The 24,918-nt window shown below is 39.7% G+C and overlaps 2 protein-coding genes across 8 annotated transcripts in view; both read right to left on the bottom strand.

Moving 5' to 3' along the window:
- LOC126925044 (venom dipeptidyl peptidase 4) overlaps window positions 1–24,918 on the bottom strand; it is a 512,928-nt gene that overhangs the window by 462,213 nt on the left and 25,797 nt on the right. For all 7 annotated transcript variants that reach the window (XM_050740197.1, XM_050740202.1, XM_050740200.1 and 4 more), the window contains one exon: window positions 12,628–12,847. In XM_050740197.1, the coding sequence (XP_050596154.1) occupies window positions 12,628–12,847 (220 nt within the window). The remainder of the gene's footprint in view (window positions 1–12,627; window positions 12,848–24,918) is intronic.
- LOC126925057 (14-3-3 protein epsilon) overlaps window positions 1–24,918 on the bottom strand; it is a 296,135-nt gene that overhangs the window by 207,561 nt on the left and 63,656 nt on the right. The window lies entirely within an intron of this gene.

Raw genomic sequence — 24,918 nt, forward strand, 5'->3', positions numbered from 1 at the left:
TAAAATAAAGTGTTTCCTAACTCGATAATCTCCCAAGACGATTCGTCGAGTTTACTCGTCTTGCCAGAATATCCCAACATTTGGAACCTACGTCTCCGTCGTCGTAACTTTTATTTTTCCCATACAGGCCCCTTGTTCTCGCGTCCCGTTCTCTTCTCTGTTTCGGGAATTTTGCGGGATTCTGAAAGACACGTAGCATTCTGCGCGTCGTGACGCGCAGCATTCATGTTCCTGTTGTGTTCTGCCGGTTCTATGCGGTTCGCCGGCATTGAAACAGTTGGGATTGTCGCAAGATTTATTCGGATACTACCGTCAGCGAAACGCGAATAATTTTTTCCCCTTTTTATAAAGCCGCTGCTTCCTTCCATCAAGAGGATATCGTTTTGAAAACGTTTCAAAAGCTTCGGTGAAGTCGAACAGACAGCTGCATCGGCCCGCTATTTTGTTTCGCGACGATTTACATCGAGTCTTGCCCGTCCAAATAGCTTGTCACGCGTATCTCGAATTCGATCGGTTGATCGGAAAAGTTTCAATCGCCGAATGTTTCTTCTACGTTTACGATCTTATTTGCAGATTCGAGAATGTAACGCCCTGTTCGGAGAAGCTGTAGGACAATCGAGCTTCCGGGAAACCAAACTGATGTGTGCTCCACTCGTCGTTAGTTTTCCACGCATCTGTAAGCTAATGGAAAGTGAAGATAACCTGGCACAGGTTTGAAAATGTCGATCTTTTAAAAGTAGTTGAAGAAGCTCTGTAGCTCGTGTAGCAAACAAGAAACAATTTTCCATTGACAACACATACTGAATTGTAGAATTTTTCCGAAAACATAGAGGACTATGCAGTGTGAAAATAATATGCCAAAATGTATATCTAAATAAAGATAAATATTAAGATAATATTATAATAAATGTATATCTAAATAAAGCTCTGTAGCTCGAGTAGCAAACAAGAAACAATTTTCCATTGACAACACATACTGAATTGTAGAATTTTTCCGAAAACATAGAGGACTATGCAGTGTGAAAATAATATACCAAAATGTATATCTAGATAAAGATAAATATCTCAAATTTTCTGCCTCCTTCTTGTTGATTACATTCTTAAAGATACAAGTGTGCATAAATATCCACAGTCCTCGTCTAAAATATTACAAATTTCGAAGTGTCTGCTGCGATAATTCCCGAAGAGAAGTACAAAAAGAAAAGAAATATACGCGAGATTAGAAACGCAAGATAAATACGATACGGATAAAGAAACAGAAATATGAATATCCTGCGGCGCACATATTTCGACCGTGGCGCTCTATCTACCGCGCCCTATTTGCCCAACAGGACGAGCTAAAGGCGCGCCGCGAACAAGGACGCTGTCTCGTTGCCATCCATTAAGGGGCACCGTAACTAATTCTACAGAGATCTGACTCTTCGATCATGTTCAAATCGCTCTCGCGTAGAAAACACGACTCGCCATCGTGTTCTTCCCTTAGCCTTCGTATCAAAACTACTCCCAAACAATTGCAACGTCTCTCGCAAAAAGATTCGCGTCAAACGCTCGGCTTCCTTAACAGGCTATAGCTGGATCTGATCACATTACAGCAAGAAAACACGGTGACCGGAGTGTCTGGATCGGTTGATTCACTCGTGTCGTTTCGGAGGCGACCGCTCGAGAAGCTGATGCGGTACTTCGCCCTCGAAAGACACGCGGAGAAGCGAGGGCGGTTGGGCGACAAGTTGCTGGAACAGCTTCCAACTAACTTGGCTGCCGGTCGCTATCCGACCGGCACGTTTTTACAGCCACTTCAGTCCCGGCGATAAGATCAAAGAAATAGCTCGCAAATGCCTTCTTTGTGTCGAGCCAAAGAGGGTTGCGCGGCGGGTTCTGCACGCGCCCCTACGACGAACTGTTCGCAAACTGCTGTCGACCTGTTTACGAACTTGCCTGTTTCGCGTTTTTGCATATCGCCGACGAACTCGGCCCCGGGACGCGTCTCTTTTACGCCGCGTTACGATGCCTGTTTCTCGCACACAGCACGTCGCTAAATATGGGAGGCGTGTTCGCACGCTTCTGTTTTAGCGCGCGCTAATTTACCGATTAATAATCGTAGTTATACTTCGTTGGACCGTGGATTTGTACGCGTTCGTGATAAAGGAGGATGTTGAAAAAAATTCAGAAAGATTCAGGACAGTTTTCCAAGGAACGAACACTGTCCGATCCCGAAAAATGACGGGAAATTCGTTGAAAATAAATGCAAACGCGTGGATGCGACGATAGCGATGGATCTCGTCCGAGCGTTGGTTTACATCGTAATGTGCAAACATGTAAAAAATAGTATCTATGGCGACGTTCGGTAGGTAAAATAAATCTCCACTCGGGTTCTATCTGTGTTTGTGGAATTTTAAATTCTAACTGCGTCGTAAAGCAACGATAAAGGTTGCGTACTTCCCGATAAACATCGGTGATATAAAGTTATAAAGCTGTACCAAGATGCACCTCCATCTTCCATATAGTCTACGGTAAGTTTATCAGTTAATTAAGAATCGGTTAATTAAGGTTCTTTAGAAGTTGACCCGTGGTGAAACTCTTTGATTCGTTGTACCGATAACGAGCTCCGTTTATTTCGCTAAATAACCCTCTCCTTCGGTTATTGTTGCATAAAGGGGCTCGTTATCCCATAAAGTTACCGAAATTTCTTTCTCGAAACAGATTAAAGCCTCCGGTAAGTAGAGTTCGTACAGCTACTTCGAATTAAGAATATATTTAGCAAATTTGACTCCTCCTTAAGATAGCATTCTTTATTACAAGAGCCCTTAAAATTCTTTCTTCTTCTTCTTCATAGAAATTACGCAGTCGAGTGACTTTCCCCAATTTTAGCCACAGTCCTCTCTCCTTTCTTTTCATTTTTATCTCGTCTTCTTCTCTAAACATATACAATGAACAAGAGAAGTATTTCGTGCATCGTTGTGTTTGTTATAGAATTTACTAATTAATTAAATCAAGTTACGTTAAATCCGATATCGCGCTGTATCGTAGCTGGAAAAGCGCGACCTATGAAAATAGAATGCGTAGAGCCGCTTCATTGGGAAACGAAGGTACACGTGCTCGCGCGAGTACGTTTCGCAGCCGCTGCCAGCTAAATCTCCTATAAACGCGTGAACGTGCAATTTTCTCAAGGAAAATAATATTCGATGGCAGAATTACGATACCTGATAACGCCGGAGCAAGCAAGGTTTATCCGAGTGGAATTCACGTAAAATTTCAACGAGAGTCGTGGATCGTCGGCCGCGGAAGCTCGCGTTTCAAAAGCCTGCCGCGACGCACAATACACTTCAACAACGTGAAATATGGAGAAGCCGAGCCAGAGATATTGCATAAATCACACGTCCGCGGAAAATATTTCGGGCGAAAAAGCTAAGCCACGACTACGCCCGAGTTTCCTTTTTGTTCTCGCGTGGATTCACCTTCGGACAACAACGGCTCGCCGATGAGAATAAAGTCGCAACGGCTGGAGACGGTATAAATAACGCAACGCGAATAGCTGGAATAACAAGGCTGAGAGGCCTTAAAGAATGCAACGATCGCTAATCTCATCGAAAGCTTTCAAAGTATCGACTTGATCGGTTCACTGAGTCGACCGAGCTACGTGAAACTACAGGCTACGCTGATCGAACGTAATCTGATAAGGGAATTCTTTTGGAAAAATAAAACGAAAGAGGATAGAGGAAGTTGGCCAAGAAAATACCTTCGGCTGACACTTAACTTTCAAGAAGTAGCCCCGCTCTCTAAAATGATCAGCCTTCCTCTTCCTTCGGCCAATACCTGATGGCCTCACTGCCTTGTCATGATTGCCTCTCGTGTCTCTCAGGCAACTTGCCAGAAACCTTGCCGTCTCTGCTTGTCTCCTTTCCAACCAGAAAATTTTGTCCACGACGATTCGTATCACTTGTTACGTGGCGGCATGCGGACCACACCACGTGACAGTCGCTACTGCGTCTCTCCACAGGATGCAGCAACCTTTGCGGATCGATTATGCAACGCCGCCGATTGTTTCTCGTCCTCGTCTTCATTGATCGACTCGCTTCTTTTCTAAATGTGTACCGTAAATACGCGAGAACGTGCAGAGTCGAATAATTTATTGAAAAGATTGGTCGACTAAAAGCTATCGGCTAAATAATATTTCTTCGCTGTTGAATAGTCGGGTGATTAACGATTAAAGATGAAAAATTATACTGCTTTACGTGGTTACACGATTCTTGCAAAAAGACAGCACGATGGAGAATTTAAACGACGTTTTAACTTTAATTTGGTAAAATTTGCCGTATGAGGGAAGAAAGGAAAAGATATTTTTGCACTGCTAAATGCTTGAGTAATTGATAAATAGCGCAGAATGTGTAGAATCGAATAATCTGTTAGAAAGCCTAGTCGACTAAAGGTTACAGGCTAAATGGTAAATAATATTTCTTCGCTACTGAATAGTCGGGTAATTAACGATTAAAAATGAAAAATTATACTGCTTTACGTGGTTACACGATTCTTGCAAAAAGACAGCACGATGGAGAATTTAAACGACGTTTTAACTTTAATTTGGTAAAATTTGCCGTATGAGGGAAGAAAGGAAAAGATATTTTTGCACTGCTAAATGCTTGAGTAATTGATAAATAGCGCAGAATGTGTAGAATCGAATAATCTGTTAGAAAGCCTGGTCGACTAAAGGTTACAGGCTAAATGGTAAACAGTATTTGTTCGCTGTTAAATGGTCGGCTAATTAATAATTATTTAATTCGATGAAACTGCTTTACATATTTACGCGACTCTTGTAACGAGACAGCACAATGCAGAATTCAAAGGATGTTTTAACTTGAATTTTATGAAACCTTGCGTACGAAAGACAAGAAAAAACGCAAAGCGGTACAACTTCCGTTTGCTCGCCTCATTTTTCATCCACGAAATTTGATGAAATTAAAATGTTTCCCGTGACGTAGAGTGTACGCGACTGCAGAGAATATCCAGCTCAAGCGAAGCCAAACAAACTTGACGAAAAGTTCCCTCAATCGTACAAGCACCGACAAGACGAAAAACTCTGACAGGCTCCAATTGGCAAAGTAATTTGCCAATAATCACTGTGACTCACAGGAGGAAAGAAACGGTTCCTAAGTACATAATGTCCGCGTGAACCACCGATTACCAGTTGTGCAACGACACAGTGTTTCATGGAGCGTGGCTAATGACAAACCTTTCCATCTACCGTGCAAACCTCTAATGAAAGCATGATTGATGCTTGACAACTTCTCTGGACAAATTAAGCGCTGAATGAAATATGACAACGTTTCTTTCTCTTCCTCGATTGAATCGTTTGCTCGTCACGTCGCTCAATTCCTCGAAAGAACATCGATGAAATCGTATGAATCAGCGGAACACGCAAGTGCTTTGGCACCGAACTTCGACAAATTTCAAAGAGTGCAGTTGTAACACCAGATTTTTCTGCAAATTCATATTTTTCCGAATACAATTAACAAGGTCGAATCTCCGTGGAAAATTGTTTCGCGTGCCGAGTAATTGCAGAAGAAACTCTATACTTTGGATATTTCGTATGTCTTTCGACCGCTTGTTTCAAAAGAATGCGGCATATGTGATCATAGGCGAGAAACGGTGGCGTGATCCGAGCGTAGTGGGGGTCGTCTCCCTGAGAAGATCAAGAAATAATCCAAGAAAAGTAGTCCTTTTTGAAGATTCTAAGAGCACACGTTGAGAGGTCGGATGTATAAAGCCGCTAAGCCGAACGGACACGTTGATATTGTTTATCGCTGAATAATCAGTCACTCTTTATTATTATATTTATCTTTATTAAATACAAACTATGCCAACTTGTTAACAAATAAAGCATCCTTTACTTCTCCTTCCTCTAAGACCTATTAAGTTACTACATATATATTATGAGCGTTTTGTGCAATTTCGCACTTTCGAATGTCCCACGAACGCATAAAAGATCCGTGCTTTAGTTACAACTAATTCGACGTTTGTGCATTCATGGGAAACATAAAGGTGGAAAAATACACGGAATATCGGAGTACAGTAGAGTACAGTAAAACTCCATTTATCCGACACGGTGGTGGGACAAGACGTATCGGATAACTGGATCAGTCGGATAATGGGAGATCGTTAGTTCTCCCTTAGTTCGCTGTTTATTCATTCATATAATTGGAGTTAATCTTCATATAACCGGATTTGGAATTCGATCACTGCTGATAAATACATTCGTTCGCATAAATGGTACGTCGCGTGGCACGAAGACTTACGATTGGCCAATAGAAGTTTAGAAATATATTCGGTAAATCGGCCACATCGTAAGGATCATCGCCGGTTTGCATAAACCGATAAATCGACTTGAGCAAAAATCTACGAAACTGCAATCAAAATATACCACTTTGTCAAGATACAGGGTGGATAAAACGAATGTTCGCGTAAGCTGCTCGTTTGTGTTGGTAAAAATATACATTTCTATAAATATTCACCGTCTAGTTAAAACTACTTTCAACTCTCGTGAACAGCTCAATTAGTGCTGTTCTTACTTCCCCTCGCTTTTTCCACACCCTTTGGCGATTCAACGTTTCACAAAGCGGTTCTTGTTGGAAGAGGAAGCGTTGAAGCGTGCACTTCTGGTTTTTCAACGTGAAATGCCCGAAAATTGATGTGCCTCGGCGGCACAGTCGTCCACATTCAAAGGGAAAACATCTAAGTTGGTAACACAGAGCCCGGGCTGAAATTAATTCACCGAATGGAATCTTTGTGCCGGGGAACGAGCCACGTCTAACGGAGGGCAATGAAAGTGAAGTTTCCACGAGAACGTACGGAACAATGGTTCGAACAGCGTCTAGGAACGGCGCGGCATCAAACTTGGCCAAAAGCTTCTCCGTTTGCGGACGGCGGGAACAAAGGGGATCGCTAATCCCAAAATAAATCGAGATCATCGATTACCCTGTTGGAAACATTCAGAGGTTAAGGAAGTGGCAATCTCTTTACGTTTTTTCGTCTTCCATGTCTCAGGCTGAACAGTGCAAATTGCCAAAATGTTGCAAGGTTTGACATAATCGTCTTGTCGCGAGAAGCTTTAACAGAAACATTTGAAGAGTAAGCAAGTAGCGATCTTTGTACTTCTCCGAATTGGAAGATTAAAATTGAAAATTGGAAAATATCGAACGTGCATTGTGAAATGCAAGATATCGATATTTGTCCGAAACGTTTAATTTTATTACGAGAAGTTTTAACAACGAAATTTGAGAGATCGTCATTTTCTAATTATCGTCAACTTGTTAATTAGATCTTCCATTAACCAAAAACTTCTACAGTTACGAAATTAAAAATTCAGAGGAATATATCAGTTTTCTCTTAAACATAGATAAGGGACCATTTAGCTTCTTTCTGTGTCTCTTCTATTCAGAGGAATATATTTTAGAGATGCTATCATTCGAAGCGTTAATACCTACTATTATTTATTACGCTCATTTCGTTCACGAGAGTCGTCGATCTTCTCGTAGTTCTGAAACATGCTTTTTCTAAGACTATTTTCCTTCCTCGTTTCCCTTCCATCGTTTCTTCGACCCATTATCCTCGTTCTAATATTATACTTATTGTCCGTTGGTTGAGTATAAATGGACTACGAATATTCACGGAAATTCACATTTTCACAAACACAGTCAATTGCATAGATAAGTAAACTTTATCGATCGAATATCACGAGTACTTTACATTCGATATTTCGTATATTTCTCTACTTTTATTTATCCTTCTCGCCTCTTTCCGACATATCATCGCTGTCCTTTCGACGAATATCTTGCAAAAGGGTGTAAAAATCTGTAAAAATATACAAACTCGTATCTTCCGATATTCCCTTCGTTCGCTATATCTCAGAGTTGCTAGAAACTCGATTTCGTTTTTCCGTGAAACATCGAACGAGACAATGCGATGGTTGGCCAAAAGAAAACATCGTTTCCGTTGAAAGGTGCCAGTCACCGGTCGGGTGCAACAGAGTTTTCATTTCTTTTCCATCGATGAACCACTGACCCGTTTATTTCATTCTTCGAGAACAATACCTGCAAACTCGTTCCGTTCCTTTATCACCAAAAAATCTCCATCATCGATCCGCTTCTACGACGACCGATCGAACGTCTCGCAACAAAACCCGTCCTCGCCAAATTTTTCTGCTTCTCGCGCGATAACACAGAATTCTACTAATTACGAACATAAATTTCATTTATTCCGTTAAGTTTATTGCACTATATCTATTGGTATCGTAAATACGATACAACGCTAATAATAAAATATAGTATAATAAATACGTATAATATCATTTTCTTATCTCAGTGAAGCTACGTGAAGCGTTACATTACTTAAATTCAGTTTCCGTTATCTTCGCCTATAAAAATCCCTCGTTTCCATCTTACTTTCGTTTTAGAAGCGCCACCAATTTATTAGAAAAGCAAGCGACTGTACGCAGGATACAGCCTGTATCAAGGGGTTAAGAAAAACAAACGCGAAAAACGGAAAACTACGGCACGACAATCACGGACGAGAGTTCGTTGTTTTTTGTCGCGAATTCTCCGCTGGGATTTTCGGGTTCGCGAGCGACGGGTAGTCGAAGGAAACAAAAATAGCGCCGTGATTAATTCCGCTACGTGACCAGCCGCTCATCAAGGCGGTAATTCAGTGATTGTTGAAAATGATGTTTGCCATACGTAATGGCGCAAATCGATAGGCTCGTATAAGCAGAGGGAAATTAACGTCGTGCCATCCGGTACACAGGACGCGCACGCTAGATACAACCGGCATCGAAACCCTCAATTTGCGGCAATAGCCTGAGCCTCTCGCAGCAAGGGACGACTCTCTCGCCAGATCCGTGATCCCTCGCTTGCTAATTACTACCTACGTCAAATTCCCCCGATTGCAAACTGCTGCGTCCGACAACCGCAATAAAGATTTCGCCGATTAATCGAGATTTCGACCGGTGAATCTTCGGCCAGCGATCTCTCGCCAACCGATGTCTCCGTTGTTACATCGTTAGAAATTTCACACTGCGGAGCACTGGATATATTGCTTTGGCAACTATGTGATTGCGGCTTTTGCCAATACCGCCTGATGAAAAATTCCGCAATCACTTAGTTACCAACCCAATAGTATTCCAAGTAGAATTAATCAGCGTCAGGGAATTAACGCGTACTTGTTTGAATGTACGCGTTACTTATGAATACGTACGGATTCGAGAGCAGGGTCGATCGTACAGCGCTCGTAGAAAATACTGTGGCTGCCAAAATAGAGAAACTTGGATCTTTTATGGGGAATATTCTACGTAGCGTTGAGAATACCGCGATATAGAATTCGAATGGGATTTAATTGCTTCGTGGATGGTTATTAACCTGTCGGCAACATTGTATATCCTTTAATGAACCATCAATATCCCAATGGTCCTTCCGCTGAATATTTGAGAAGACGTGCGTGGCAACGGTCGCGGACGCCTAACAAATGCGTGGATAGTGGGAATATTCACAGGCGAGGAACAGAAAGGAGTCGAATCCGATCGACAGCTGGGTTGGAACCAGAAAGCGATAAAGTGGAGCTGTAACCGGGCAGCGAAACCGAGAGCGATACGCGACGCGATCAAAGGAAGACACTCGTTAATAAAAATATTGTTGACCTAAACACCCAGTGATTATTTAACGCACTACACCCAATAACACCTCAAACCAGTTAGCTATTGCGACCACTTTGAAAAGCGTGAAATCGCAGAAAGTAAGCGACGACGAGTATACTCGTCGAACGCGAAGTATTTGTGGCCATTGGGGGCGACGAATGAAACGAATCGGATAAAAGAAACATCCGAGTTTTAACAGCGAAGCCAGAGTCAGTGGTAACCGAGAATTGTGCGGAACGAGTTGAATACTCGTCAGGAACAGCTAGTTAAATGTTAACTTAATCAGTTGATTAATAACGTTGGAGGATGGACAACGTCGCCTTTGCGGAGGAAGATACAAGCGCCGATAGAAACGTTGGTTAATCGTTTCTTGGCTTTTGTCTATTTAGACGGATGCCAGCTATCCAAATGAATGGGACACTGAATTTTCTTCGCGACTAAGAGATGGCACATTCAGCACTTCTTACAGCACACTTTTCTTTTCCAAGAATTTCGACTGCATTAATGCATAAGTTTTCTTCCCCTCCTCAAGAACTTGTTTCTTGACACTTGCAGTGTTTTCTACAAGGGTTTTTCAACTCGCTTTTTTCCAAATTGGGTCATGTCTATCGAAGAAATTAACTCTGATTTCTGTAGAGATAATTGACAAACCTTTAACAATGTCGATGTAATTAATTTAAACGTAGATCGTTTGATATGAATTTCGTGCTGCTTTTATCATACGAAACGAAGGGAATGGCAGGAATGTACATTAGAATTTAAAGACGCATTTAAATTTCAGTTGATAAAGATTGGCTTAGCTCTGCGTGAATCGGATAAGATCAACAGAACCAATGACGATAATTGACGTTTGTCTTTTCTTCCTATTTCTTCCTTTCTAATTTTATCGAAATCTCCTCTTCTTAAACAGAGAATTCGATCAAAAGATCGCATCCTTGCAGTAAAAGGATTCCACAGCACTCTGATAGTATCGTATAATAATAAGAAATATTCTTGTGTCGTGTAGACAGTGCGATGGAAGGTCGTGGTGAGGATGAAAAGTTAAAGTTGAAGTGTCAACGAACTCCAAGAAATAATTAAGAACCACGTCAATTTGTCGTGAAATGAGTGATAAATTAGTTGAGAGCTGTACGCTCCTCGTGAGGTGTGCGCAGTAAGCTAGTGTATCCACAGATACAATAATCAAAATTTATGGAGGAAATTTAACAGCATTTTTCCAAAAAATAGATCGTGTACTATCCCCTGTGTTATTTAAGAGCATACTACAATTACAATGGTAACTGGCAGTTAGCTCCTTTATCGATTGATTTTGGTTTTGATAGTACTGTAAGATCCTTTCGTAAAGGATATGCTCCCGAGTTTTTAATAATATTTTATAACAAAAGTCGATTAGTTCATTTAGACATCAAACATTCTGATGTAAGAATAACATTTGAGAAGAAGTTATGCAGAAATATTATAACCACGCTCCAAGAAATATCAACGGGATCACCAAATGACCCATAGGTACTTTAGGTTAGTACCAAGTACAGAATAGTGTCGTATCCCTATACGACGTCAAGCTTCTGGACGAGTATTTCGCATCTATAGAGGACACTATTGGCAGCAACCTCGATTGAGCCACTATATCCCAACTTCCAAGCGTTCCATCGCTTCCTGAAGGTCTGCATTCTCTACTCTCTCCTTCTATTTTACTTCTTTATCTGTGTGATTTTATTCATCTAGTAGGAAATTTGACCGGAACTCCGATCTAAAATACTAGATAATAAAATTTCATTAGAAGGGAATTTCAAAATGAAATTGAAACGATACTGAAATGACATTTTCAAAGGGAATTAAAATGAAGTTTTATTTTCAGCAGTGGAGACTGGCGTACTTTGACAAGGCTACACGCTATGATCGATTATATTTAGAATTTCTATTACGATAAATTGACCAATCACTTTTCGCTTGATTTCGAAAGCAAAGGTCACTTTATGCTTTAGGCACCTCATTATAATTCATCTCTCCAGCAAAACGGCCTTCTTACGCTGGCTGAGATCCAAGAAGTACGATCAACTAACAATCGCAGAGGAATTGCGCGTGTTTATATAAACTCGTATTCTTGAAGATAGAAATAACGTAACAGAAATTTGATTGTATCTAGAAAATTATCTTCCACAAAAGTCGTAATATTTAATTCAATATTTAATTAGTACTAAAAGTCTCCACTAAAGATAATGACAAAGGCAGATTGAGAATCCAAAATCTAAAGCATGCTGAAGCATCGTTTATGGGAACTGAAAAGCGTCCGATTCTCGTGCAGAAACCCACGGAAATTCCACCTCTCTCAGAAACCTAATCTTCCATGCAGCACATAACGTACGGATTAATAACCCAGGATCGAATGCATAGTTTTAGCAATCTCCAGTCTCATTTACTGAAACTGAAAAAAATGTGATCTTGGTCGAAAATCCCAAAAAAAAAATTCTCTTCAAAAAAGCTAATCTTCCATAGGGCACCTAACTGAAAACGCAAAATCCAATGCATGGTAACAGTAATCCTCATCGACCAGAAGAAATATGCTGTAGTGAAACTGAAGAAGATGCGATCTTGATCCAGAAATCCACAAAAATGTTCTCCTAAAAGGCTAATCTTCCATAGAACGCCTAAGATACAAACTGAAAACCTGAAGTCTAACGCATGGTAACGTTAATGCTCGTCAACAAAAGGAGATATCCTCTGCTGAAACTGAAGAAAATGCAATCTTGGTCCAACAAGAGCCATGTCTGCTCTTCAGAAAAGCTGATTTTCCATAATGCAGCGATATGAGATATTCTTATTGTGGAAGAAATAATCCGCATCTGGCGAAATCAAGCGTCGCGCGCGGTCTACCCGCAATTTTTCGCCAAACGATCCAGAGAACGAGTAGTATTTCACGGGCCGTGGAAGAAATATAAGATATTTACCACTGATCCACGTGCCGTTGAAGCTCTTCGGAGATAACGAGCCCGCCAGCCATTCTTCAAGAGAAATACCAGGTGCGGCTGGCGTTCTCGAGCCGGAGGAATCCGGGCTTCCGGTTAGAAGAATCGTCGCCGCGATGACTAAGCCGAGCACGACCACGCCGACCAAGCAACCGGCCAGCAATCGTCGCCAATTCCGCTGCTTGTTCTTCGTCATCAGGTCCTGGAACAATTACCAACACTGGTGTTATACCTGGTCCACTTCGCTCGCAGCGAAGTCTACGTGTTCTTTACTCTGCGTTTTGTCTTGGCTGGGAAAGTTAAGAAGCCGACAGATGTTAAAGACAGCAAAATGTTAAGGAGAGCAAGTGGCGTTGCGAGGTTTACGACGAGGATTAAGCATGCTTCATCGATTACGGTTTCGTGGTTTGTTAGTTTGTGGATCGAAGAATTCGTGGTATTAATCGTCTAATTATTAGACGCGTTATACCGATGTCGACAGACAGGTAGAATTTGATTGGTAGCGTAGAAAGGGATCTTTCCTCGTACATGGCGGAAGAAAGGTATTGTTAATTAGATGTCATCGATACGAACGATTATAATTAAATTTGCGGATTTTTACAGGGTATTGTAGAAAACGCTATACCTTGGGTACTTTGTGCATTTCTTTGAACGTATTGTACGCATTCTGCGCAATTTCGCATTTTCAAATTTCCTGCAAACGTACGAAAGTCCGCAGTCTAATTATAATTAACATGGCCTGACAAAAGTAAATGGCCATATGTAATTTACTGTGAAAAATTTGCAAAAGTGCAAGGAGAGGGGGAATATATTTGATCGAGCGGTTGAATCAACCGATAATATTTCTCGCTATAGTAACAATAAAATTCTTAGATCAGAATAGGAAATTATTAGTTGGACGATCAATCGCAGTCAAATAAAGACAAAGATACAACTATGGAAGATTAACAGTGTAAATGGCGACCAATCGAACGCTTTCGTAATATATTTCCAAACGTTGAGTTTCTTATTTCTAAGAAAGCATGAAATCGTTTCGCTACTTATCGCTGATACAAACGTGTCACCTTTTTCCTTCTATCCTGACCTGGAAAAAAAATCCATTTGGAGGGGTAACAATCCTTCGTATTCTTTAGTGTTTACCTTTGGAATCTTTTCAGCGCGACGTTTAACTTCCCTGATGAGAAATTCATTCGTGCATTTCCTCGACCATGGAAAGCATTTCAGAGCAAGATGAAAGCTACGTTAAGCCACGTTCACACGAAGCAAACTTACGCGATTACAATCACGTTTTACGCTACAACAATAAACGTATTATTGCGTAGATAATTGTAATTAATTCAGACGAAAATAAACAGCTATGTAGTATCGGGGCCAAAAGTGTGCAGAGTGTGCAGAGTGGGCAGAGTGTGTAGAGTGGGCAGAGCTTGAATTGGGAAGTCGAAAGCCGCCAACAAGAATAGGACGTGCAACTGCATCGTAATAATTTCGTTGCTTCAAATATCATTTATTAAATCAAAACATCATTACTTGTCCTTTCCTCTAAGACCCATTTGGATACTACAGCTATATATAATTTTATTTCTTTTCTAAGCAGCAAACAGTAAGGAAGCTGCGATATGGAAAGACGAATGAGAGGAATTGCAAGCGAAATCCATTCCCAGGCCGAAGTTAAATATAGTAACAATAGTTCGTAATCTCGTCATTACCCGAAAACAGTTGCAAATTTTGAAAATCCACCGAGACGATTCTTTTGTATAAATAAAAAATAGTAAAATCGTCCCCTTTGTTATTTTCCTCGCAACGAGGAAAACTCGCAGAACAGACAGGGGTGAAGAACCTCTAACGCGAAAAGCAAAACGAACAACCGGTCAACTTCTTCCCCGACCGAGCCACATCCGCAAGCAAAAGCGGAAACTCCGCGAAGCGTCCAACGCTTCGATTTCTACGACGATTGCACCGACCCCACTGCGATTCCATTCGCGACAGGATCGATCGACACTCGTGCGGTGAACCGCGATCGTTCCATTCCATTCATCCGTCTGATTCTGTGTGAGGATGGCCTAAGGGTTGCGGCACGCGCGATCAACTTTGAATGCAACGGGTAATTCTAAGAACGGGCGAGAGGATTCGCCTGGAATAATCATCGTTTGAGACGTAGCGTGCAATTTTTATATGACAAATCGAGAACGCACGCGGTTTTCTTTTTAATGGAATTCTTTCTTAGCTGTGTAATAATAAATGTTTTTTTATGCAGCGGAGAAATTGGCAGCAGGAGAAAAGGAGCAGGCTGAAAACGAAGACTTACAGATGGATCACAGTCTTAATTATTCGATTATTTAATCGTCTGATCGTAACAGCTTCGGCTACGTACTAATTAATTGGAAACCATGGGATTCGTTTCGAACAATGGCAAAGACGTATGCCACGAGGATACGTTAGAATATTACGTAGCAAAAAGAGCAGATTTAACATACATTCGTGTTTGATATATTTCAGTTCAAATTGACTTGAAGCTGACCATCATGCTGAGTTTACTTTTGGTTTTAATTCTAACTTAGCGAGATTATAAGCATAGGAGGGTAAGTTTCGTGTTACTTACGTTGGCATGTGGGATGAGATATTGCGAATGAAGATGTAATCGCGAAGACATGCATCGCAAATAAATAACAATATATCTTTTCGCCAATCTAATACCATATCTTACGTTTTTAATGCGATACGGTGCGAAACACAAGATAGACAGCGAAAGAAAGCAACTGCTTCTATAAATACGAAAACATATACAACATACTATACAATACGATAGACCGATGCAATATACGATAAATATTGGTGAATGTGCAAAATCAATCCTTTGAATAGTTCGTTTAAACAAACGAATGCCCATTTGCATAGTACATTCTTGTCCGAGTAAAATAGAAAATAACGATCCTTTCGAAACTTTGATAAATTCGTTCCCATGTAGCAAGCCATTAAACTAATTCAATTTTAAATTCGTCGCTAAAGAGATTGTAATTCAAATAAAATCGCCTAAATGGAATTTTACCTGCACAAAAGATAATTATATTCCTACTCTGTCTGTAATGTAGAGGGATTTCTGATCCTCGTTTGTACATAGATTTATCCGAATACTCGTCCGGATGACTGGCTGTTCGCGAGTAAGCCACCGTGAGAGGGTGGCACCTTTCATCTGAGTATTCCTAACGCTACCACGATAAATCTGGATATCCGAGAGTTTCGTGAGAGAAATAGTAGAAACGGTTGAACAGAAGTGGATAAGTGACAGAGGGATTCTTTACGTTTAGAATTCTCCATCGCTAGTATTTCGACCAGTCTACGTGTGTCTCTATGTGATACGCTTAATTCTTCGAACCTTGGAGGCACAATTTCAACGTTCGCGTACTTATACGTATACTTTAACGAGTTGTTGAGAGTTCAGTGAATGAAGTTTGTTCTTTGGTAAAGACTGGTCTTAAGTTTTGTAGGGGATTTTTCTTTTCAGAAATTTTTCAGAAACAGACATCGTGGAAAGCTGGTGTTATTAAGCGTCGACAAAACTGGTCTTAAATCTGCAGATTTTCAAAATATTTACATACGTACCGGGTTTTCCATATTTCTGAATAATTCATTCAGCAGAGACGGATAAGCATAGTAGGTCAACTTGATTCTCGAAGAAACTCTACTCAACGAAACAGGACTCCAGCGTTATTTATACGCATTATACTCATACATATACTTTAACGAGTTACTAAGTGACTAAAGGATAAAATTTACATAGGACTGATCTTAAGATTTGTGCAGAAGCCTTTTTAACAAATTTGTCGTCTCTTTCGCAGACATCAAAGTACAAACGCTTGTGCTATTGGAAATTGATAAAACTGGTCTCACATCGATGAACTGTAATTGAGAAATCTCATCTTCAGAGTATTCGTATGCCGAACTTTCCATATTTCCGAATTATTTGCTTAGAGGTAGATAAGTGACAAGTGGGATACTTCGCTCTTAGAATTCTCCCATCGCGAATATTTCAACTCGTCTTATAGTAGGTCATTTAGTTCTCGGCATTCTTGCACTTGTCGTGATCAATAAAAAAATTTATCCGCCACGATAAATCACACGGATTATCCCCTCGCGGGGATTATAGTATTTTTTAAGCGGTCGAAGGATCGTTGGAGAATTTACGGGTAGAGAAGGAAAATGAAACCGTGCTGCGAAGCTCGTGTAATAAAGAGTATAATAAAACGGTGAGATCTTCAGAAATCTCACAGCCAAGTACAGCTTTATTCAAAAGTCGTTACCTGATAATTTACATCTGTTTCTCTCGTATAGGTATCGTTATTTACTTTAGAGACGCGCCATTTCATCGGACGTTACGATTACTGTTTTCATCGAAGTTTCGTTATTGGATGAAAAGAATTCGGAAAATACGTATTTCCTATTTTCGTTCGTAGCTGGCATACACAAATTTCCGCGCGAATGGATTACTCGGTAAAAGAAATTACTAAGAATTATTATTCGATCAAAATTTGTTAAGGCTGCAGAACGACTTAAATGTACGTTCGATAATATGCAATTTAAAACATGAAAATTGTTTTTAAATTTCCTATTTCCCAGGGTCCCATTCTAAAAAGGAAAAAAAATCAGCACTTCTCGTTTCGCCTTTGAGAATAGCCTTCACCCTTTCACGTACTATTCGCCGACTATTTCATTACGGGTAAATTCCATTAAAATTCCTTGAATCAGAGAAAACCTAATTTTTGTAGAAAAGAACAAAGCAGGAAATTTCCTATTCGACACAATAGAGACGAGGGAAGTTCTTTGTGGTTCAATCTTCCATCCGCCACAATATTCTTCCTGCACATTAATTTGTCAAAGAACCTATAACCCGCTCGTACAGAGAGCAATGATATAAAGTGTCACGTTCGTGGAACCTAGCTTTTAAATGAAAAATGTTAGCTCTACGGTTCCGTAAAATGTTTTATTTCGTTCAACCGCTGTATATTATCGAAGTGATTAACTTGGAAAAAAACGTAACATGATCTATGAATCTCAGCGACATAGTATCACACGACCCAATTATTTTTTCAACAAATTTCAATTCTACACGTTTATGGGTTTCTAGTATAATATCGAATCTAGTCGCGAATATTCCCGAAATAATTCACTTGAAACAAATGTCAAATGACTAGTCGATCAGTTTTTCCGAGAATTTCCTACCGTACCATCCAGCAGTCTCTCTCTATTCGTATTTTATTCTACCTACGTAAAAGACAATGGAAATCGCGTTATACCGTTCTTTATTCATACATCCTTTTCATCCATAGGTATAATAAAGATATAATTAAATAATACAAAACAAACATAATATCAGGATTATTGAGATATGTGGAAGTATGTGTGTGCGCGGCGTCTCGGAAACAAAGGAACGTAAACTGTTCAGTTAACAGTGTGGTATGGAAGAAGGTGAGACGCGTGCAAGTGTATCAATGAGAATCTTTGAAATCATTTATCAAATAAAAATATAACTATACTAATATAAATTTTAAGCGTAAATGTAACGCTCCTATACCATTATTTCAGCAATTAAGACCCAAAATTCTCAACAAAGGTATTCCTTAAATTTGGATTTAACGATCTAATCAAACCAACGTCTCCAAAGAGACCTCCATCCGCGTTGAACTGGCAGATATTCGCAACAAACTGAAAATACTCGAAAATACTGAAAATTAACAACATCGAGCGAACAATCGCTAAGAGAATAACGCACCGATTGTAAAAATGTTAGATGATATCGTGCTCCGTGACACGATTATCACATTGAAAGACGAAAAACTGAGTTTTAGCGTCAGTGTAGTCTGTTGTCAGAGGAATTGTCATCGAGTAGGATCGTTTGTAGCAGCAGGATGGATCACCGCGCATATGGACAGGTATAAAACTTTTACGAGCATAATTGAGGATTCGCAACCACTCCGGAAGAACGATAAGAAATATATGGTTGGAACGTGAGGTAATATCCAGCTGGTGTTATTACGACGCCCTTTGGATTCTATATTCTTGGAGAAGTAACAGGCTAATGTATGTCTTTAACGGCGCAAGTTAAACGATCCTCAACACCGTACTTATAAGCCTCTTTTATCAAAATTAAATTTCCCTTTCCCCGCGGGCTCATCCATTCTCAAGGAAGCCCATTAGCAGCGCGTATGGATGAAAAAGGCCTTTCATTAAACAGAATCTCGCCGAACAAAATAATTATTTTCTAAAGGCAACTTTATCTCTGTTGCCTTTTCCACTTGTAAAGGGGAACAGTATCGAATGTTCGCGGCTTTTGCAGACTTCTCTCGGATTGTTTTACACTTCGTGCTACGCCGGATTTACGCACTTTGACGATCACGCTGCTTCCCATCGATATCATTCGTCGCAGGATCCTCAGATATTTATGGAAACAGTTCTCTAAAATGACTCGTTTTATCCCGAACCTGTGATCTATCTCTGACAACCGGCTTTCAGCTTTAATACTCCTAAAGTCTATCATCTTTTTATTGAGACTCTTTTTCGAATCTTTTTGGACATATCTTTGGAAACGTTCCATTTATTATACGATTTCGTTGCAATTTCTTGATTTAGTATTCTCACGTGGATATGTAAGTTACCTGAAGCCAATGGTTCTTCGCTATCCTAATTAAACCCTCGCCCTTGTCTTGTCATATAAAATTACAAAATTGTTACGACGTTCTTATACACGTATATGTATAGCGTGTTCAAATAATTCGTTCTCTGCTTCATAGATTTTTACAAAACTGTAACCGCAAAGTCCACGATTCCTCATTGTGTCAAGGTTTCCTAAAAAGTGACGTTATTCTCTGTGTCTACTGTAGAAGCATTTTAAAACGATTCATTTCCCTTCGTGTACCTAATTCATAAAGACCGCACTACCGCGTTCTACTTTTCTAAAAAGTCCTGCTGTTTTACGTATTATATTTTCTGTTCCTTTGTATGAAATTCGATCGTAACTTTAACAGGTCCCCGTCTACAAAGATATGGATGTATACTAAAAATCTTGACTCTGTGAATCCGAAAGTGGCTATCAAATAAAAAAGGAAAAAAAGAAGACGCCGACCGAATTTCTATGGATAAGTGGCGAAGAAGGACTGGATTTGTTGAGGATAAAACGATCCCGAAAATCACAAGGTGAGGAAGTAAATTTCATTTATGGAAACTGATGAGACGATATTCTGGTCGAGGCTGGAAGAAATTCGACCGGTTAACGATCGATACGAGAACCGATGGATGCTTTCTGTCGTCACCTTTAAAGTGCTTCTAACCATTTTTTCTGATTTACGCGAGCACCGGTCGTCGAGATTTATCGGGCCGTCGCATAAAAGGGTAACGGGATTCGAATACGCAAGAAAAGAGACATAACTTTTTTCCGTACAATTACCTTCTTACGAGATTCTATGAAATATCTATGAAGAAATTTATTGAACCGATCGACAAATTTTGTCTACTTTTTGCTCCGATAAAGAAAAGTCGACTTCCTTGACTGAAATGTTTATCAATCGATCTACAAATTAATTTTACTTCATTGCTATAACGTGTAAATTAATTGCTATTTATCAGTCGTAATCCATTAACGTAAAATTATTATTCGTTCTAAGTATCTTTTAGTATTTGCGGAACATGATTCTCGAATTTTCTCTCTTGCCAAACATTTTGTTAAACGTCTAAACATCTATCGTTACGAAGTTTCTGAAATTATCTTTTCATTAAAGATATACCATTAACTGAATTGTACGCGATAGTAGCGTTGCCAGGGTGTGTACCTCACGATTTTGTCGATTGAAACAAATATTTATCGACATCCAAGCATCAAATTGTAAATATTCAAATAAAATACAACGACGAAACTTTCCGATGTATCTAAAATAAACAAGAATATAAATCTATTCACAACAGTCAGGGAAAAGTTGTGGAAAAATTGTTTCGTTTGCTCTTTCGCGTCAAAATCATCGTCCGCAATTGCTTTTTTTCATTGCAAATGAAATTACCAATGTTTGAACGGCCGATTCTTCTACGAACTATACGACCAATCGTACAAGCGAATTATTTCTGTCGCTGTTTTAATTAACAAAGGAGCAGGTTTCTGGTAGGGCACGTCGTAAAATATATCACCACGCATTTCGCAAAAATGATAACGCGCCTTAATTCAACGCGTGATATAATCCTCGCAGACGTAAACGCGTATCGATTTGCTATTTTTCTTTTCATTCCGACTGCGTTATTACCGTTCCTCTCTAAATATATTTTAAACGCCGCATTGTGCCCCAGCGATTTATAAATCGAGAAATATCTGTTCGAACAATGGTTGTCCATAAAAGATGAGAGAAAAATATCTCGGCTTTAAAGCACTGTATATATATATATATACACACACACATACACACAACAGTATAGACGTATATATACCTGCGCGGTTGATTAAAGCAAAAGTATGTATATACTCGGTGCAAGGAGCTAGATGGGAGAAAGTAAAGTAGCGGATCTGCGCGATACGCGCACATCATTATGAATGAACCCCGAGTTACTGTAATTACAGAATTTTAATTGGACTCTGGCAACTACGAAAGTTGTAGGTCGAACGGGAGCAGCAAACTCTAGCCGTAAATCAATTTCATTAAAATATTCCCAATTATATAAAAATATTAGCGGGAACGAGCTGAGTTTTAATACGGCGGTCTCTTTTAATTCGGACAATTTTAACTGTTCCCAAGGTTCCTAGAGTTTGCGTTTCGAAACGTATCGCGTGATCGGCCGGAAGTAAATAAAACGGATCGCGTTAGCGAATTTTATTTCCAGGCAAATTCTGCAGAATTAATGGAAAACTCGGTGTACGAATTATTCTGGAAACTGGTATTGACCAAGCATTTATGAATTTAGTTGGCAACCTACTATTGCAGCGTGTGAACAGTAAAAATTCGGCGCGTATCAACTCACGTACCTGAGATTTTAAGTAAATACTTCAGAATTCAACATTCCGAAAGTTATTAGGTTGTTCGAGAAGTGTCTTTCCCTCACAGACACGTCTTTTACAACGACGCATCTTTGTACAAACATGAAACCTAATTTGTGGTCTTTATTTTGATAGAACAAAATGGATCAGACGTAATTCGACAAAATAATATAAAACGGAAAATGTTGTGCGTCTATTATTTTCTCATAAAACGAAAGAAACTTTTCGGACGATCTGATAAAAATCCTTGAGAAAAATTCACTTGTCTAAGAATGTAATTGAGAATTAAATTACCTGCTTGAAAATTCGATTATCCGAAGATCAGGTGCGTTCGAAATTCAGGTACTCGGAAAATTGTCGGATTCCCGGGTACTTGGAAACTCGGGTATCGAAAACTCAGGTACTCGGGAAATTTAGATACGAAAATTTGATTTTCCAGACAACTCACGTATCTAGAAACATATACATAGAAACTAAAGAACTTGACTTTCTATCTCGCCTTTCCGGAGAAACTGGCCTTTTCTGAACTCCGAGAAAAACGTCTTTATATCGATTACTAAGAAAATAATAGAATAACGCAAAAGCACGATTTCTCCGATATTTTCACAAAGAAGAGCACAGTACGCTGAAACTGAAGACCAATTTTAGCGAAAAACAAACGCGTTTATGACTCGGATACTCGACAACTCGTTAAAGTGCGATATTGTCTGTACGCGACGTCGGATGTGAAAGGGTTGTAAACAGACGCAAAAATCATTACGATACGAATTTCGCCGGAATCCTATTTCTACGGATACCGTTACAAAGGTACGGCAAGTTGGTACGTGCAATTTCACCATTGAGACGCCGAGTTGAAAAGGTCAGACGGCATTGATACAGGAACGCACCTATCGTCGTGGAACTGGCGTACGAAGAACAGGTAAGTAGGTGCTTCGGTATTCAACATCGCGAAGAGAAAGGATGCAATTAAGTGCCTATGCCTATCTCCCAGTGAAAGCCAGCCAAGCGAACGAAGATGCGAAGAGATGTGCTCACCCTTCGGAGATTAATACCTCTTTCACACCGATGCGAACCAGGTCATTCAACCGGCAGCATTGTGGAAGTTCCCGGTGCAAATGTTCACGGTGCTCGATTAGTAATTGGTTTTGAATACGGTCCAGTCACGATAAATCGATCGTTTATTCCAACGGAAGTCTGTCGAAATTTCTAAATTGACGCGCGTTCCAGCAAATACACGAGTTTCGACGAGTAAAAAAAGAAAAAAAGGAAAGTAATGGGGGGAAAAAAGAAGCAGGAGGAAGTCGATTTTGCTTTCAGGTAAAATAGGTTTCGTCGTTCGATCATCGCCGTAAGCGTTTCAATATGGAAAATATGGTATTACAAATTAATACATAATCCTGAACATACGATAATTATACACGAATATATCTTTTGGTATATTACACTGCCGCATTAATTACTCATTAAATACACATAATAACACGACCTCTACTCGCTATCGATGACTACGAGTAATTAGGACGCTCTAGTCATCAGACTGGATCCTCGATGAACGATTATTCGATCCGATAGAGACACGCTAAGAATGACTTTGCATATTATTAAATTCTGTTCTTGCAATCAAAGGCGATCTTGCAAAGAAGATTCGATGCCAATCAGCCGCGACATTATAAAGTTATAAAGCGAACATCAAATATGGTAAATGGTGGAATGCTACAGGTGAGAAACGTGACGAGTCAGTCTCTTGCGAAATGAGACAGCAATTACGAAATTCAATGGGTTTTTCACCAATGCTACGTCAAAATTATCTTTGATATCGATATCGGATTTGGATTTCCGTAATTCGATTTGGATCATCTTCCTATCATATTTTGGATATAGCAATAACATTGATTAGCATACGCAGATTAGTATTAATTGAATTAAACTAACGTAACGATCAAATAACGCCACCATTAGGATTGTACGAATAATTTCCGCGTTTTTAACACGCTTTTCCGCGTCTAAACTACGCGACATTCTCCCGTTCTTTCTACTTTAAAAAGCAACGATGTTTCGTTATATAGTTCGATCGTTCTATGCAAAGTTCAAAATTGTATTTTAAAACGTTGAAGCGTAGGTGACTGAAATAATAGCACGCTACGTGCAGTCGTCGATTAAAGTGTCATTAAGCGGCGTGAGTTAACTCACGAGACTGGTACGTGTGAGCCACGAATGGGACAGAAATTGCATGCTTCTAATATCAGCGTGGTCTTCCTTTTACATTTTTCTTTTTCTTTCCTGTACAGATAGCATCGAGGAACAATGGAAGAATAGATTGCAACAGTACCGTAGCTCGATGCATCGTCGTCGTTCTAAAGGCAATGTTCGCATCTCAACCTTGACGACTTTCACATGCAAGTATTGTCCAATCCGTAAATTCGACCCTGACGAACGGGACCGGTTCCAGGTGCAACTATGATACCCCGTTGGTTTTCCAATGTCGTTGCATAATCGTGCAATAAAAGTACTCCACTTCGCGATTAAATGTTACTCTGGTTCATTGAATCGCTCTTAATTAAATCGTACTTTTTTATCGATAGAAAATGTCGCAACTTCGAGCAGATATGACAGGATAACGATAGACAGGATAAAGATTTCTTTCAGAGCAGCTACTCTTCCAATTGAAACGAAAATCAGACAAAATACAAATTGAAGGAGTTGTCCAATGCTTAACGAACATTGCAATGGATCTTCGAATTATTTTCCATGGTAGAAAAATTTCTTAAATTCGAGGAAGATACGAAAGGATCGTTAACGATGTGATTTCTCATTTTCACGGTGTCACGGCTTTTTATTTAGAACGTCAAACTCGAAGGGAATTGAAACGTACGTATATCATACATAATGTGTATAATATACAACGCCTTATCTTTCGATTCCATGTTGGGAAATGTCAAAGTACACAGCAGACTCCTATATGCCATTTTCCTATAGGTCCCATTTTCGAATCTGCTTATGTAAAATAAATTAAATACAGAGAACGGAACATGATCTCTTACGACTATCAAACGGCTTCCACGAAGCGAAACTTTCGTATTGGAAATAACTTTGGATTCATGAATACATATTGAACTTGATCCCACCAGTGCTCGCGAGATATAATACCCGTTTTTCGAAAATATATCTGGCCAGCCAAAGTACCTATCATAAATATCGGCCTGTAATTAACCGAACTCGATCCACAACATCGTTACATATTTTGGTTTCGATAATTCGCTTTGTAC

Source organism: Bombus affinis, chromosome 15, assembly GCF_024516045.1.
Source record: "Bombus affinis isolate iyBomAffi1 chromosome 15, iyBomAffi1.2, whole genome shotgun sequence".
In the NCBI taxonomy this organism is placed as follows: Eukaryota; Metazoa; Arthropoda; class Insecta; order Hymenoptera; family Apidae; genus Bombus; species Bombus affinis.